Below are 13,892 nucleotides of genomic sequence, written 5' to 3'. Positions count from 1 at the left end.
ATACATATATGTTCATTAATAACACGTGGCTTCAAAATGCTATCCATGCATAAACCTTGCACTCATTTAAACAGTTCAAGTCCAGATTGGAGCGGAGGCAGGAAAAGACATTGTAAGTACTGGGACTAAAGGAACGATTTACGGTAAAACCATGTTACAGCTCAGTTATAGATTAACACGCTGGAAAATACCCAGTTAGAAAATCTCTGATGTTTAACCCCTGTCACCAAGTAACCTTTTCTGGGCTATATTTTCAGCCATAGAATGAAATTTTGGCTCCATTAAATTCAATGAGTTTAGCTATTGGCTTTAGTCTGGTCAAGATTTTGCCCATAGTCACTACAGACTTGAAATAAATGGAAGCTTAGCTACTGACATCCACAGGAACAGGATCAGTCAATCAAAACTGCATGTTTAACAGAGGCATATGCAAACCAATCTTTGTGCAGGTCTGTTATATAACCAAGTAACCACTAGATTTGCATGCACAAATGCCCACCTGCTCCCAACAGTTTAGTGCCCAATGCTGTAGGCTCAAAGATGGCTGTAAACCAGACTCCTTAGGTGCATCTACACAAGATGCTAACTGTGCAGTAGTTTAATAATACAGTATTAAGTTACTGAGCACTAGCATCACTAAAAAAGCATGTACCAGTGCTGCTGCACAGTAATGCTGGTTACTATGCATTGATTTAGTACTTGATTATGTAAGTACTAAACTTAATGCACAGTAACTATGGCACATTAATGTGTAGACACACCCACTAATCAACATTTTTAGAAGTACTCAGTACTGGCCTAAATGCCCCCACTGATGTCAGTGGTGAAACTCTCAGACTTCCATGGGAGCAGAGTTGAAAATCCCATCTTCTGGGTTAGATCCTGATTTAGGGTGGTCAATCAGTCTTACCTAGGGCTGTGCGAAATGGCACCATTCCACTTCACCTTCAGTTTTGATGGTTCAACAGAACAGCTTTCCATTTCGAATTTCATTTCGATTCGAAACAGCTGTTCTGTTCCGTTCTGTCAAGACTGAAAGGCTGTTTTGATTTTCACTGGGGGTGGGGAGTCAGCGAAAGTCGAAACCCACCCCCAGTGCTAGATTGCAAAGGGGGTGGGGAGTCAGCCCAGCTGGGATGACTACCCATCCCCCAGCGCTAGATCAGGCAGGGGACAGAGAGTCAGCCTAGCTGGGCTCACTCCCACCCCTGTGCTGCGATCGGGGCAGGGGGCAGAGAATGAGCCCAGCTGGGCTGACTCCACCCTCCCCCCGGATCACAGTGCTGGGGAGGGGAACTGATCCAGGCTCAGTTCCCTTCCCCTGCACTGTTACCGGCTTCCGGCAGCAGGAGACGGGGAGAACCAGGGTTGCACTCCCTGCTGGTGCCCTGGTTCTCCCCTGTCTCTCGCGGCTGGCTTCGAAACTTGAAATGTTTTGAAACTTTCGAAACGTTCCGACTACCCTCGTTTTGTTTCAAAGATGTTTCAAAGCCCTTCATTTTGATTCAGTTTTACTGTTTCCAGCTCAAAATTAGTCAAAACAGTGTCAAATCAAAACAGCCAGCAAATTTTTGCACAGCCCTAGTTTTAACCCATTATCTTTGGGGTAGTTATGGTGATTCAAACCAGTTGGGAGTTGGTTGAAGACTGCTGATTTGAATGGGTTTATTCTAATTTATACCAGCAAAAGATTTTGCTCTTTATATTGAAAAAGCATTGAAAACATTGAAAAAGCAGTGTATATATGGAAGAACTGTTGATTGGAGTTAGCTGGAAAAAGGAAAAAGAACATTATGCAAATTTTTGGTTTTGAATTTCATCAAGTAATTTTCTTCAACATTTTCTGACCAGTTCTGCTGCTGATCCATATTTTAACTCATTTGTAACTGGAATCTCTCCCATCCACTTTCTAAATAGAATAGTAAATATAATATTATAATGATCAGCTCTGCATTCATATCTTATGATAAGCTCTGTCCTATCATTCTTCATATTGACTAATGCACTGTGGACCAGATAAATACATCCCTTGTTCTGATTGCAGTGCTCATCAAATATTTACTTGAACTAGAGCTTTTAGTTGAAGAAAAATGGCATTCATCTAGATTCATATCGACCAAAACTGGAATGAATGATTACAACATGTGCACATTAAATAGCCAGGGACCTGATCCAAAGCCTTACTGAAGTCATTGAGGAGACTCCAATAAACTTCACTAGGCTTTGGACGAGGCCCCAGATGAATTGATTACTTAGATGCAGTCAAAATTAGACAAAATCTATGAATAAATTAGATATACAAATACCTCAGGTTAAATCCTCCATATAGGAAGGAGATCCACAGCCATCCAAAGACAAGGAATAGCACCATTAAAGGAAATGCAAACACAAACCAAGATCCAAAGTTCACCACATCACAGGCTGGAAAAAAACTTAGATGAGAAAATTCAATTAATGTAAAGAAGGAAAAAACTTCTTTAGCTTGTGATGAAGGACAGCAGACATCAGAAATCACAGCAAAATGTTATACAAGTTTTCTAAGCTACCACTGTTTATATAAATAGCAAGACCTGGAGCACTAAGGTTGGGGCCCCTCTCAGTGCTAAGTGGCATACAAGTACAGTCCCCTGGCTCAAGGACCTTAAATAGACCACTTGAAACAGCATTTTAAAAACAGACATGGTGAAAACCTGTCTCTCTAGGTTCACTGTTAATCTCACATGAGTCATCTTAACATTTGGCATTTTAGAAGCATGAATCCCTGTTTATAATGAAAGAATGTACTTGTAGAATGTCAGAACTTGAACTTTACAGAAGATAGTCTACCATGAGCCAGGTCAAGGAGATTCTTGTATGTAGAGTTGTTGACAAATAGCTGCAAGTTTAGGGTGGCAATATATATATATATATATATATATATATATATATATATATATATATATGCAAATGAGGGAGTTTGCGTTTAATATACAAATAGGACAGTGGTACACAATGGCAGATACAAGCACTTACAAAGGGTGCAGTATCATTCTGGTCCACCAAAACACCTATGGGTGCATCCCCATGAGTGCGCACAAGCAGGGGCACATGTTCTCCACAGGACAAATAGCAGTGGTATGTATTTGTCACACGAGTCATCCTTATCCATATTTGTGCCACTGCTATTTGTCCCCCAGCTTGCCCCTGCGCACATGCTCCAGCACACAGCAAATTGCCCTGGGTGGAGTAGGGGAGCCTGGGGCCAGCACCTGAGCTGGCCCCAGCAGCCTTACCTGGGATTCTGGGGACATCCCAGGACAGCAGTGGCGCTGAGTCAGACACTCAAAGCCTGGCCAGCAGCCAGAGCATGGCTGTGGCCAGCCACCCTCCGTTTCTGGCCGCGCACGCTGCTGCTGAGTGCACCATGCAGCTTGTTTCAGCAGCAGTATTTTTTTTTTTACACCAGGACCTCCCAGCATCCAAAAAACCCCAAAAAACAGTGCATTGCAAATTAACAGCATGGTGAATGCATACACATATGCCGCGTGGAGTTTGTGGCACCATAAACCTTACATTCCGATTTGTGGGGATGCACCTTATGTATTCAATTTTAAGGATGTGATTAAGCACCATTAAATTCAATGGTGTTTAAGAGCATCTAGCACACATTTTAACTGTTTTGCTGAAGCACTGGGCTGGCCAATCCATCTACCACAGCTAAGGTTGAAGCAGCTATTCCTTTTGAATCTGTTTTCACTTGGTCCTAACTCAGGAGTAGCCAACCTATGTTATATATGCGACAGGTGACACAAGAACCTGTTCTGTGTGACACATGAACCCAAGGTACCTCCTTTAGAGCCCCCCAGTATGCAAACTCTATCAGAAACTCTATCAGACATAGCACTTGGGAAAGGTCAGGGCTTAATTTATGGCACACCAGGCAAAAGGTTTTGCAGAATTCAAACTAATAGGAAGTGGAAATCAGCAGGGATTCCATACTTATAGATTTCTCAGGACCTGGCTTCCTAAAGGTTTGCTACCGTACCTCTTCAGCTGTCCTAGAAGGATGAGATTTGGTGCAGTTCCCGTTAGCGTTGCTGTACCTCCAATGCTGGCTGCATAAGGGATTGAGATGAGGAAGCCTTTCCATATGTTTGTCTTGTATTCTTCCTCCTTCTTTAAATCTGAGGGAACATTGATGGCAACGTCCTTCTCCTCTGTCAGATCTTTGCTTTAAAACATTCCAAAAAAGAGAATCCATTGAACATCCTGGTTTAAATACAGGTATAACCAATTCAGAGCCTTGGCAGAAAGAAAATGCCCAGCTTCTAACAATCAAACTATGAATGTCCTAAAGGATATCTGTGCAGAAGAGCATAGCACATATAGCCTGTCAAATACCCTCATTGTTAAACAGATGATTTAGAACTACTCCCTACTGGCCTGGTCCCAGGAAGTGCAGAGCACTTTCAATTGCCATTAACAGGAGGTGAACTTACTTGTACTGTTTTAAGAGACACTCCGCAACTTGTAAGATCAGGCTGCCTACAACACTTAAAAGTAACATTCTCTAAAATGTGAAGGGGCTTTGAGAATACCACGTGGTGAAAAAGCCTATTCCTGGGAAAGCCTGTTTAATGCCACATCATTTGCATATCAGAGCTGGCACACTAGGGATGTGCAGAACCCGGTGATTGAAACCACCTGCCTTACACTTCTGAGATTCCCAAGAAAGTGAAGATGCAGACATGTATCCAGTAGCAAAAAACTGCCTAACATAATTGCAAAGTGACCTGAAAAATCTTGGTCCCGTTATCTGTTGTGGAATAGATTGGAGAAGAACTTCTATGATTGATTTCTCAGTAGTCAGAAAGTGAAGTAATGGGTAAAATCAAAACCATTTCAGTGATTGAACTACACATTCTTAAGACTATTTCTGAGGGGATAAGTATTAGAGATAATTTCCTCACTCAACTGTCCAATACAAACTTTATAGTTAACTTACTCCTCAGTACTTGCCAGAAACTGCAGCTCAGTTGGTACAGTGTAAAGTTTATTCTGCTGAAAAGAGGCTGAAAAAGAAAGATTAGGACTTTAAAACAGTTTAAAACATCTGGAAAAACTCTCCCTGAACCAAACAGTAGAATGGCAGGAGCTGCCATGTAAAGAGGGGGACAACTCTGAACCCATGGATGTCTATACAGGTCAGTACAATGAAAGTAGGTGGCAGAGGAGGGAATTTGCTTCCTCTAATCTGAGAGTGGAGCACAAGGCTGTAATACGCCCACTCTCCCACAGCCAGTGCTCCAGCCTGCAGTGTAATGTCACTCACAAGGATTCTGGTACCCTGACAGCCCCCACCTCAACAAGCACTGCTCCCCCTGTTTGACCAGGATAGGGTATGTATCTGATGAAGGATCTTGGTTATCGGTCTAAGGGGTTATTCTATTTAAAGCTCTATTTCAAGATCGTAAATTATCTTCTCCTAAAATCACTGTTTGGGGGTTTTTTGGTAAACTATAGAAATAAAAAAAACACCTTTTATTGGAATTTTTAACATTATTTTCCTTTGAAGTACATCAAGAAGTATCTTGGTCTCCCCTGCCCACCTGACAAATTTCTGCCCAATGCAGAAAGTCAGTGCAAGATCTAAGGATGATTCACCCCCCCTTTCTGATCCCATTGTAAATGCTACAGCTGGACATAAGGGGCACGTCCTTTGAGACTCTGCAAGAGGCACGTGCAGGAGTGAGAAAATGTTCCCCGCACTGCAAATTTGCAGTGCGGGGGCAAAATTAGACCCCTGGATATCCAGGGGTCAAAAATCCTGCAGAGAAAAAAAGCGGGGCAGCCGGATGCTGGGTCCCCCACAGAGATGCTCTGGTAGAAGACAGAGCATCTCTATGGTTGGCCCTCGCCCTGGTGCTGAAGCACGCTGCCTGCCCATGCAAGGCAGGCAGGGTGCCAGTCACAGGGAGCTGGACCCAGGCTCCACTGCAGTAAGTAAGGGGTGGAGGGGGCTGGAGAAGGGGGAAGGGGACCATGGGAGGACCCATGCCAGCCCCGCCTGCTCCCCCACCCCCCAGATCCCTGAGCTGCCCAGCCCTGAACCCCACGAGCCCTCCTGATTCCTGCCACACCTGGCCTCATCCCCTGCCCCACCCAGCCCCATCCTCCCCCAAGACTCCCAATCCCTACCCCACCCGATCCCATTCCCCCGTGCCCCCCAATCCCTGCCCTGCCCCATCCCCCCAAATCCCCCAATCCCTGCCCCACCCGACCCCATTCCCCCAAGCCCCCCCAATCCCTGCCCAGCCCCATCCCCCTGAATCCCCCAATCCCTGCCCCACCCGACCCCATTCTCCCGAGCCCCCGAGCCCTTCCCTACCCCACCTGACCCCATTCCCCCCTGAGCCCCCCAGTCCCTGCCCCACCCAACCCCATTCCCCCCTGAGCCCCCCAATCCCTGCCCTGCCTGCCCCCAAACCCCCCTGATCCCTGCCCCACCTGACCTCATCCCCCCCAAGCCCCCCTGATCCCTGGCCTGCCTGCCCCTGAGCCCCACCCAAGCCTTCCCCCACCTGGCCCCATCCCCTGCCTGCCCCCCACACCTCCATGGCTCCCCTGCCTGGCCCCATCACCCCCATCCCCCCCCAGCACCCCGAGCCCTGCCCTGGCCTGGGCCCATCCCCTGAGCCTCCCCCGATCCCTGCCCTACCTGGCCCCATCCCGCACCTGCCCCCGAGGCCCCGCAATCCCTGTCCCACCCAGCCTCATCCCCACCAGCCACCCAAACCCCTCCGATTGCTACATCGCCTGGCCCCATACCCCCTCAGCTCCCCCGCCCAATTACTGCCCAACCCCATCCCCCCCATCCCCCTGAGCCCCCCTAATCCCTGCCCCACCCACCCCAGCATCCTGGCCATTAAAACAAAACCAAAAAACAAACAAACCCTGCATTCACCGGCAGTTCCAGCTGCCAGGGTCACTGCAGCCCCCCCCCGCACAGTACGGATCCGGGTGACAGCTCCAGCAGCCCCAGCCTGGGCCCTGCTGCCCCCCGCTGCGCCGCGCTGCGCCGCGCTGCGCTGCGCTGTGTGGGGGGGCTCTGCCAGGAGGCCCCAGAGACCCCACAGCCCCTGCTCCTGCAGTGAGTAGGGGCTTTTTTTCTTTCTTTTTTTTTTTTTTTTTTTTTTTTTAAGTGCCAGAGGCTGCAGGGGGGGCAGCCATCAGGGGGATGGGGGTGCAAACAGGGGATGGGACCAGGCAAGGCAGCTATTGTGGGGTCTGGGGGAGTGGGCAGGGGGTGGGGCAGTCATTGGAGGGGGCTGCAGGAGTTGGCGGAAGATGGGGTCAGGCGAGGCTGCAGTCCAGGGGGCTTAGGAAGCAAGCAAGGGTGGGGCATGTGGGCCCTGCAGTGGGGATGGTAGCCCCTGGGGGGGCTGTGGCCCCTGTAGGGGGGCAGCAAGACATATAGGTATTTAGAATTCACTTTATTATGATGTTAGAGACATAGGTAGGCTTCCAAATTGCTTTAACACTATAGATATATCAATAAAACATTGCACAACTGATCACTGTCTCTCTGTATCTCACTCTCTCTGTATATATATAGTGGTCTTGTGTTTTAATTGTGGAGGAACATGGATTTAGGGGTATTTTACCAAGTGACTTTGGGATTTTTTTATCATGGATTTTTCAGTTTTCCAATAGGGAATACCAGCATTCCTGCTAAGGAAGCTAGTGGCAGGACCCTGCCTGGTCAGAGCTGGCACCTTGGACCCAGCTAGAGGTAGCTGACTCCTGGCCAGGAAGATATGCTTTGACAGTTCAAAGCAGGCCACCACACCTGGAGCATCTTCCAGGCAATAGCTGCCCAGATTGCAGGGCAGGGGGCATACATGGCAGTAGTACAGCTCAAAGGCCAACTCTGCAGTCACAGCCGACTGTCAGCTGGCCCAGCTGGCCTCTACTGGCTGTGCAGTCCCCATCTGAGTCTGGCAGGTGCACAGCAGGTCACAGCCAGGCAGTAGCCCCCGTTGCCAGACTGCTGCAGTGGGTAGAGGGGGCAGGGAACACTCAGGGCTGCTTCAGCAGTCCAGCTGGCACAAGGGGTAGTGTCCCCAGATACCAACTGGCTGGGCCCCAGAAGGTCCTGAGAGCTAGTAGCCCTGAGCTACTTGCCAGGGAGGCTTTTTATACTGCTGTAGCCAGGACAGGGCAGCTTTTTATACTGCTGGGGACAGCACAGGTGCTGGCCCTGGGCTCTAGCTCCCCCTGGCTGCAGATCTGGGAGGAACCAGGCAAGGTTATTTTGCCCCAAGTCGTACAATTTGCCCCACACCAAAGTGAATGTCCAGGCACATGCACTGAGGCAAAAAGCCCCAGCTCAAATTTGCACCACTTCTTTTTGAGCTGCTGCAAATGCACATGCTTGCATGTATGGACGCACCCAAGAAGTGACTAGGTCCCTGCTTGAGGTGAATTCTACCCAGACAGCAAAGACAATGTCAGGCCTCATCATCCCTCTCTTAGCCACGTCCCAAAGTTTGCAGTATTCCTCTGAAGGTCAATCTCAGACACAAGCTCTAGGAGGGTACAGGGGACCTTTGAAGCTCAAGATCCCTCCACCCACTTCCCAAGCATTTCTCAGTAAAAGGACACATTTGGATGACAGAGTTGCCAGCTCTAGCCCATTTCTCATGAGTGATGGGACTATGGTGGAGGCTGCAGCCTGTCTCCCAGTGACTTGAGGAGTTCCACCCCACTGGGCACATCTACACGAGATGCTGACCACACAGTAGCCTAATAATATTGTGCAGTAATGCATCACAACACCAACAGTGCTAATATGCTACTGAGCAGTATTATTAGGCTACTGCCCAGTAACATAACTTAAAAGGTGCTCGCCAGCACTACTGCACAGTAACTCTGGTATTAGTACTTGATTATACAAGTACTAAATAAATGTGCAGTAACCACTGTGCAGTAGTGTCTCGTGTAGATATGCCCACTGAGAATTTTAACCCTGCATGACGGAAAGCCCCTTCTGATTGTTGCTGGCCCTGCTGCCCACCTCCTCGGCACTACTCATGCAGCAGGAAGAGCTCTCCTCTGCTCCCCTGGGTAGCCAGGGGCAGAAGGAACACAAAGAGCCTAATGGCAACTTAGCACAACTTCTTCCTACTCTGCTCCCCCCCTGTGGGCAAGGAGGATGGCTCCTCTCCTTCTTCCTTCCTATTTGGTGTAGAGAGAAAGGGGAACCCTGCTGCAACCCCCCCCTCCAGTTGCCAGTCTGGGTGACATGAGGGGGGAAACACAGATGAAGCCAGAGACATGGCAGAACTGATGGCAGAATGGGAGCTGGGTCAGAGCCAAAAGTAGAGCTCATGGGGGGCTGGCATGGCACTGGGCAGATGTTGGGGCTTGGAGGGAGACAGGATCAATGTGGCATAGACCTGCTGGAGGAATTAGATTGATATGGAGGATGGAAGGCAAATGTAAGGGATGATAGCTCCTGCAGCCCCAAGGATAAACCCAGGAGAATAAACCAGTCCTTGCCTCTCTTAGGCTGACAGATGCACACAGAAAAGACACTGCACAACAAACCACAATCTAACAGCTTTTTAAGGACTTTTATGACATGGGGGAGTCTGACCTTGATGGCTGAGGTTACTGAGGTGATAGAAGACCCTTTTCTTCCAGCTTGTTTCCATAGTCCCAGGGTATTAATGAGTTTTGTTAGATTTAACACAGAACCACAGATCACCACTATGCTTGATTTTTGCTATTAATGCTGAACATTGCTATCCTTGCCAAGGGACTTGTACATTTTATTGTTCCAGAGGCCTGAGATGAGGGTCACTGAACACCAGAATGCCTTGTTGATCATTGTGGACATGGACTTGGTACCTCTCCCCCCTCCCTCCCTGCCCCCACCTCTGTGCGCACACATTTCCCTACACTTACTTTTTCATTCAGAAACATTTCCTTCTGTTGCCTCTTTCCCTATAAGGCGAAACATAGTGAACTATGGGGAAAGGATACAATGAGCAAAGTCTCTGGACTTGTTTAGTCAGACATTGAAGACATCTAGCCCATTAGTGCTCAGTGAACCAAGGGCTTCTACAATGTCAAGTTTAATGCGTTGCTAATTTATTGAATCAAAGTTGTCTCCAAACCACACGAGCTGGCTTTAATTCCAAGGTGCTATGATAAGAGGATGTAATTACAAGAAAGAACATGAACTTACTGGTAACTGCAGACTCCCTTTGTATGAGTGAAGTCCATGACTATAGAGAGGGCCAACCCAAGACATATGCAGCATTTACATCTCACTTCAGCCTGGTGCTGACCCTCTGTATATTGCTAAATATCATTCAGCTCATGTTAGGGGCGCTCAGCCCTTTCCATGCTTGACCTGAACTCTCTACCCACCTAGTCAGGACCTAGTCATGGGCCCCCTACTACTGAGGAGAATGGGAGACGTGGTGAACATCACCTATTCATAGACATGCTTGGGGTCATGACAACAGCTGGACAAATAATGGATTTTTCAGTTTAGCAACTGAAGAAAAAAAATAGGGGGGGTGTTGAATTATTTGGGTTGAATCAAAGCAAAAATTTTGAATTGTTATTTTTTGGCAAAACATGAGAAATGTTGTTTTCTTTTTGAGTTGGCCCAAAAAGTCTCGTGTTGCTTTCAGCCTAATTCTTTATTCCTTTGTGTATTAAAAATGACCTATATTTTAAAAATTATTTTCAAATTAAAAATCAAAATATTTCATTTTTTAAAAATCAGAGGAATATTTCAGCATCTCCAAAATGAAGCCCCTAAATCTGAAAATGTTGAGAAGAAACATTTCAGTATTTTAACATTCTTTCAGCCAAAAGCAGTCACCAAGTTCAACCCAAATTACTTTGGCCCCAATGAAACTCCATTTTTTCTGGTGGATTTGCTATTTGTCAAAAAATGTCACCAAGCTCTGGTTGTGTCCCAAAGTCTGGTGGTCTATCTTCATCCCCACATCTGCCTGTCTCCTGCCTGGCAATTACCATGTTTGCCCAAATATAAGACAAGGTCTTCCCCCCACAATTAACCCGGGGGAAAAGCCCCTTGTTTTACATTCTCATACAATGAAACCTCACTAAATACATTGTCTATCATTGAACTGCTGCCAAAAAAGTAACATAAGCTGATTAAATGCAGCCGACACTGAGTATGATGATAAAACACATGGCCCATATAAGGTAACATACTAATAGGAGCTTTTTTTGTTTGGTTCCTTGGGAAAAAAGAAAGGGTTCCCTCTGCAAGGAACTGGCACCAGGCTTGGAGGGACTGCAATACCAGGCCAGCACTAGGAGGGCCACAGCCAGCCCTGACACTCGCCAAAAATCCTGGCATATATACGTATAAAAATACACATATATATATATATATATATATATATATATATATATATATATATACACACACACACACGCATGTATATATACACATGTATATATACACATGTATAATACAGGAATTTTTTTCATGTTCCAGGTCAAATTAACCAGATCAGTTCTGAATCCATTTGAATCATTCAAAAACCAAAAAAGGCCAATCACAGGACTTCTGCAGCCCACCTGACTAAGAAATATATAGCAGTGCCCATTGACTACAGCTCTCTTTTACGATTTATGGTAAGTCACCACACTGAGTATATTTTTACTTCTTCTTCACTTCTATAGCTGACCTGTACATTTCTTTCCCATTTCCAATGATTCCTGTTCCTTCACCAGCCTTAAATGTCTGGCAAACATCACCAAAAGGGGCCCCAAACAGTTCACTTTTGACTTTTAGCCTGGCACATATGATTAGTGTGGCCCCACCCTCCATGAGGTGGCCAGACCAGGTTGCCCTGCACTTCATCTGCACATAAATTTTTGTGGGATCCCAAGACTAATGACAAGAACATGTGGTTCCAGTCATAACTAGGGGGCTAATTAGGACATGGATCCTTTGTGCAGGGGGGAGGGTATCTGGAGGACACACACATACTGACCACATCTACATGAGATGCTAAGTGAGCTGTTACTACTGCATAGTCATTTAGTACTTGCATACACAATACTAAATGACTGCGCAGTAACCAGAGTTGCTGCGCAATAGCATCACTGAATGGCTTTTAGGTGGTGCTGACTGCGCAATAGCTTGTTACTACTGTGCAGTAGCGTCTCATGTAGATGTGGCCACTGAGTAATGCTGAATTGCAGGGTCACCATGGCTTGAAACACTGTGGTCTCTGCTGGGATCCAGCCCAATGAATCACTTGGTAAGCTATAAGCCTTCTGACTTTGGACTGAGGTAATGCATGCAGAGGAGGTACCATAATGATGGTTTTGGTCCAGGTGGTTTTACTTACCTGGCAGGGGAGATGCCCTTCTTCTCAGCCTTGAATGATTCAGTGTAGCTGAGGATGAAGGTCTGCCCCTTGTAGTGTGGGCAGACTGACCCCTGTAAGAGTCTACTAAAGCTTCCCAATGGGAGGATCTCAGCCACACAGTTTATGGTGATAGGGGGAAAACCTCTTGGGTTTTTCCTTTAGTTTGCTCATTCTGCCTTTTGCATAAGACTTGGGGGCATCTGAACTCCAAGGCATCTGGGCTTGGAGGATGTAGGATGTATCGTCTGCCACAGATTTGAGAGTACCCTGAAGCCCCAGGCTGAAGAGGTGGGAGGTAAGATACTTGTCGGTGGTAGCACTACACAGGCTTGAATGATTGAGCTCTGCTCAATCAATGGAATTCGGAACTGATTTGGCCCAAGACAATTTGTTTTTAATTGTGTTATATACAAGTAAATATAGATGTGCTACTTAAAAGTGCGTTTATGGAGTACCTGTAGTAAAACTTGCAGCAGTTTCAAAAGAGATAAATGCATCAATTCTGGATGAACTAAGTGTATGGGTACCTGTACCGATTTCCCTATATGCAAATTCTTACAGGTATGTTTATTTCTAGGTCAGTGTTTTCAAATTTGCTTCTCACTTTCATGTGCTCAGGGACAGCAGAGAGAAGAAGTTGGGGGGCAGAAGGCAAAGGGACTACCTGACCCCTCAGATTTACTTGCCCTGCTGTAGCAGTGGGAAGAGGACAAATTCAAGGCAAAACTACAATTATTAATTCTACAATTAAAGAATAACACATTTATAAATTTTCCACATATAGAGTTTAATTATTGGGAGTTGTCTTCTCTTCAAGTAAATATGGTAATCCTGCTTTGCAACACCCAGATCAGTCCTGTCCCACAAGTCCAACATCATTTTTGCCCCACACCTGTGCTGTTCTTCCAGCCCCAACTTTGCTCCTCCTGGGGTTCTGCAGGATCCACCTACAGCCAGGTCCCCTTAATCTCTTCCATACCAGTTGTTGCACAAAAGCAACTTTTTGAAGTAAACAGTGGTTGCTAAAAGCTGCTTAAAAGAATAAGCAGTTGGCAGAGATGGATTAGTGGGCACAGAGCCAGTGAAGTGATCAAAGTTACAGGATACATTCACTATGACGTTGCTCTGCAGGTTATCATGCAGCCATCACATGAAATGAATTCAGGACTAGAAGTGCCAGGTTATAAAAAGTTTTAAAATGAAGTGGTTCCTGAGGTACTTAGAGTCAAAAGAGAAAACTATAGAGGTCATAGGAAAGCCTAACCAATTTTGAAAACTAGTAGTTGGATATTTCATGGAAGGACAGTTATCCAGAGCCAAAAGTATCAATCCCTAATTATTCCTTTGAGTTTCTATGATCTCATAGCTCCAATCACTTATTATCAACCCAGTTCATTGAATTTTACCTACCACTGTTTTATCTACTATAAATGTATCTTCTGTTTTGTCTCCTTAACAATCTACAGTCCCAATCCTCAAAGC

General features: G+C 46.2%; 1 protein-coding gene across 2 annotated transcripts in view; it reads right to left on the bottom strand.

Annotated features, from left to right (window-relative positions):
- The window catches only part of SLC13A3 (solute carrier family 13 member 3), a 48,690-nt gene that overhangs the window by 17,591 nt on the left and 17,207 nt on the right, over positions 1-13,892 (bottom strand). For both annotated transcript variants that reach the window (XM_006275233.3, XM_059733176.1), the window contains exons 4-6: positions 4,985-5,051; positions 4,025-4,210; positions 2,307-2,432 (exon numbers count right to left, since the gene is read on the bottom strand). In XM_006275233.3, the coding sequence (XP_006275295.1) occupies positions 2,307-2,432; positions 4,025-4,210; positions 4,985-5,051 (379 nt within the window). The remainder of the gene's footprint in view (positions 1-2,306; positions 2,433-4,024; positions 4,211-4,984; positions 5,052-13,892) is intronic.

Source organism: Alligator mississippiensis, chromosome 9 (genome assembly GCF_030867095.1).
Source record: "Alligator mississippiensis isolate rAllMis1 chromosome 9, rAllMis1, whole genome shotgun sequence".
NCBI classification, from domain to species: domain Eukaryota; kingdom Metazoa; phylum Chordata; order Crocodylia; family Alligatoridae; genus Alligator; species Alligator mississippiensis.
Note: the sequence above shows the minus strand (reverse complement) of the source record. Positions and strands in the feature narration are given on the sequence as shown.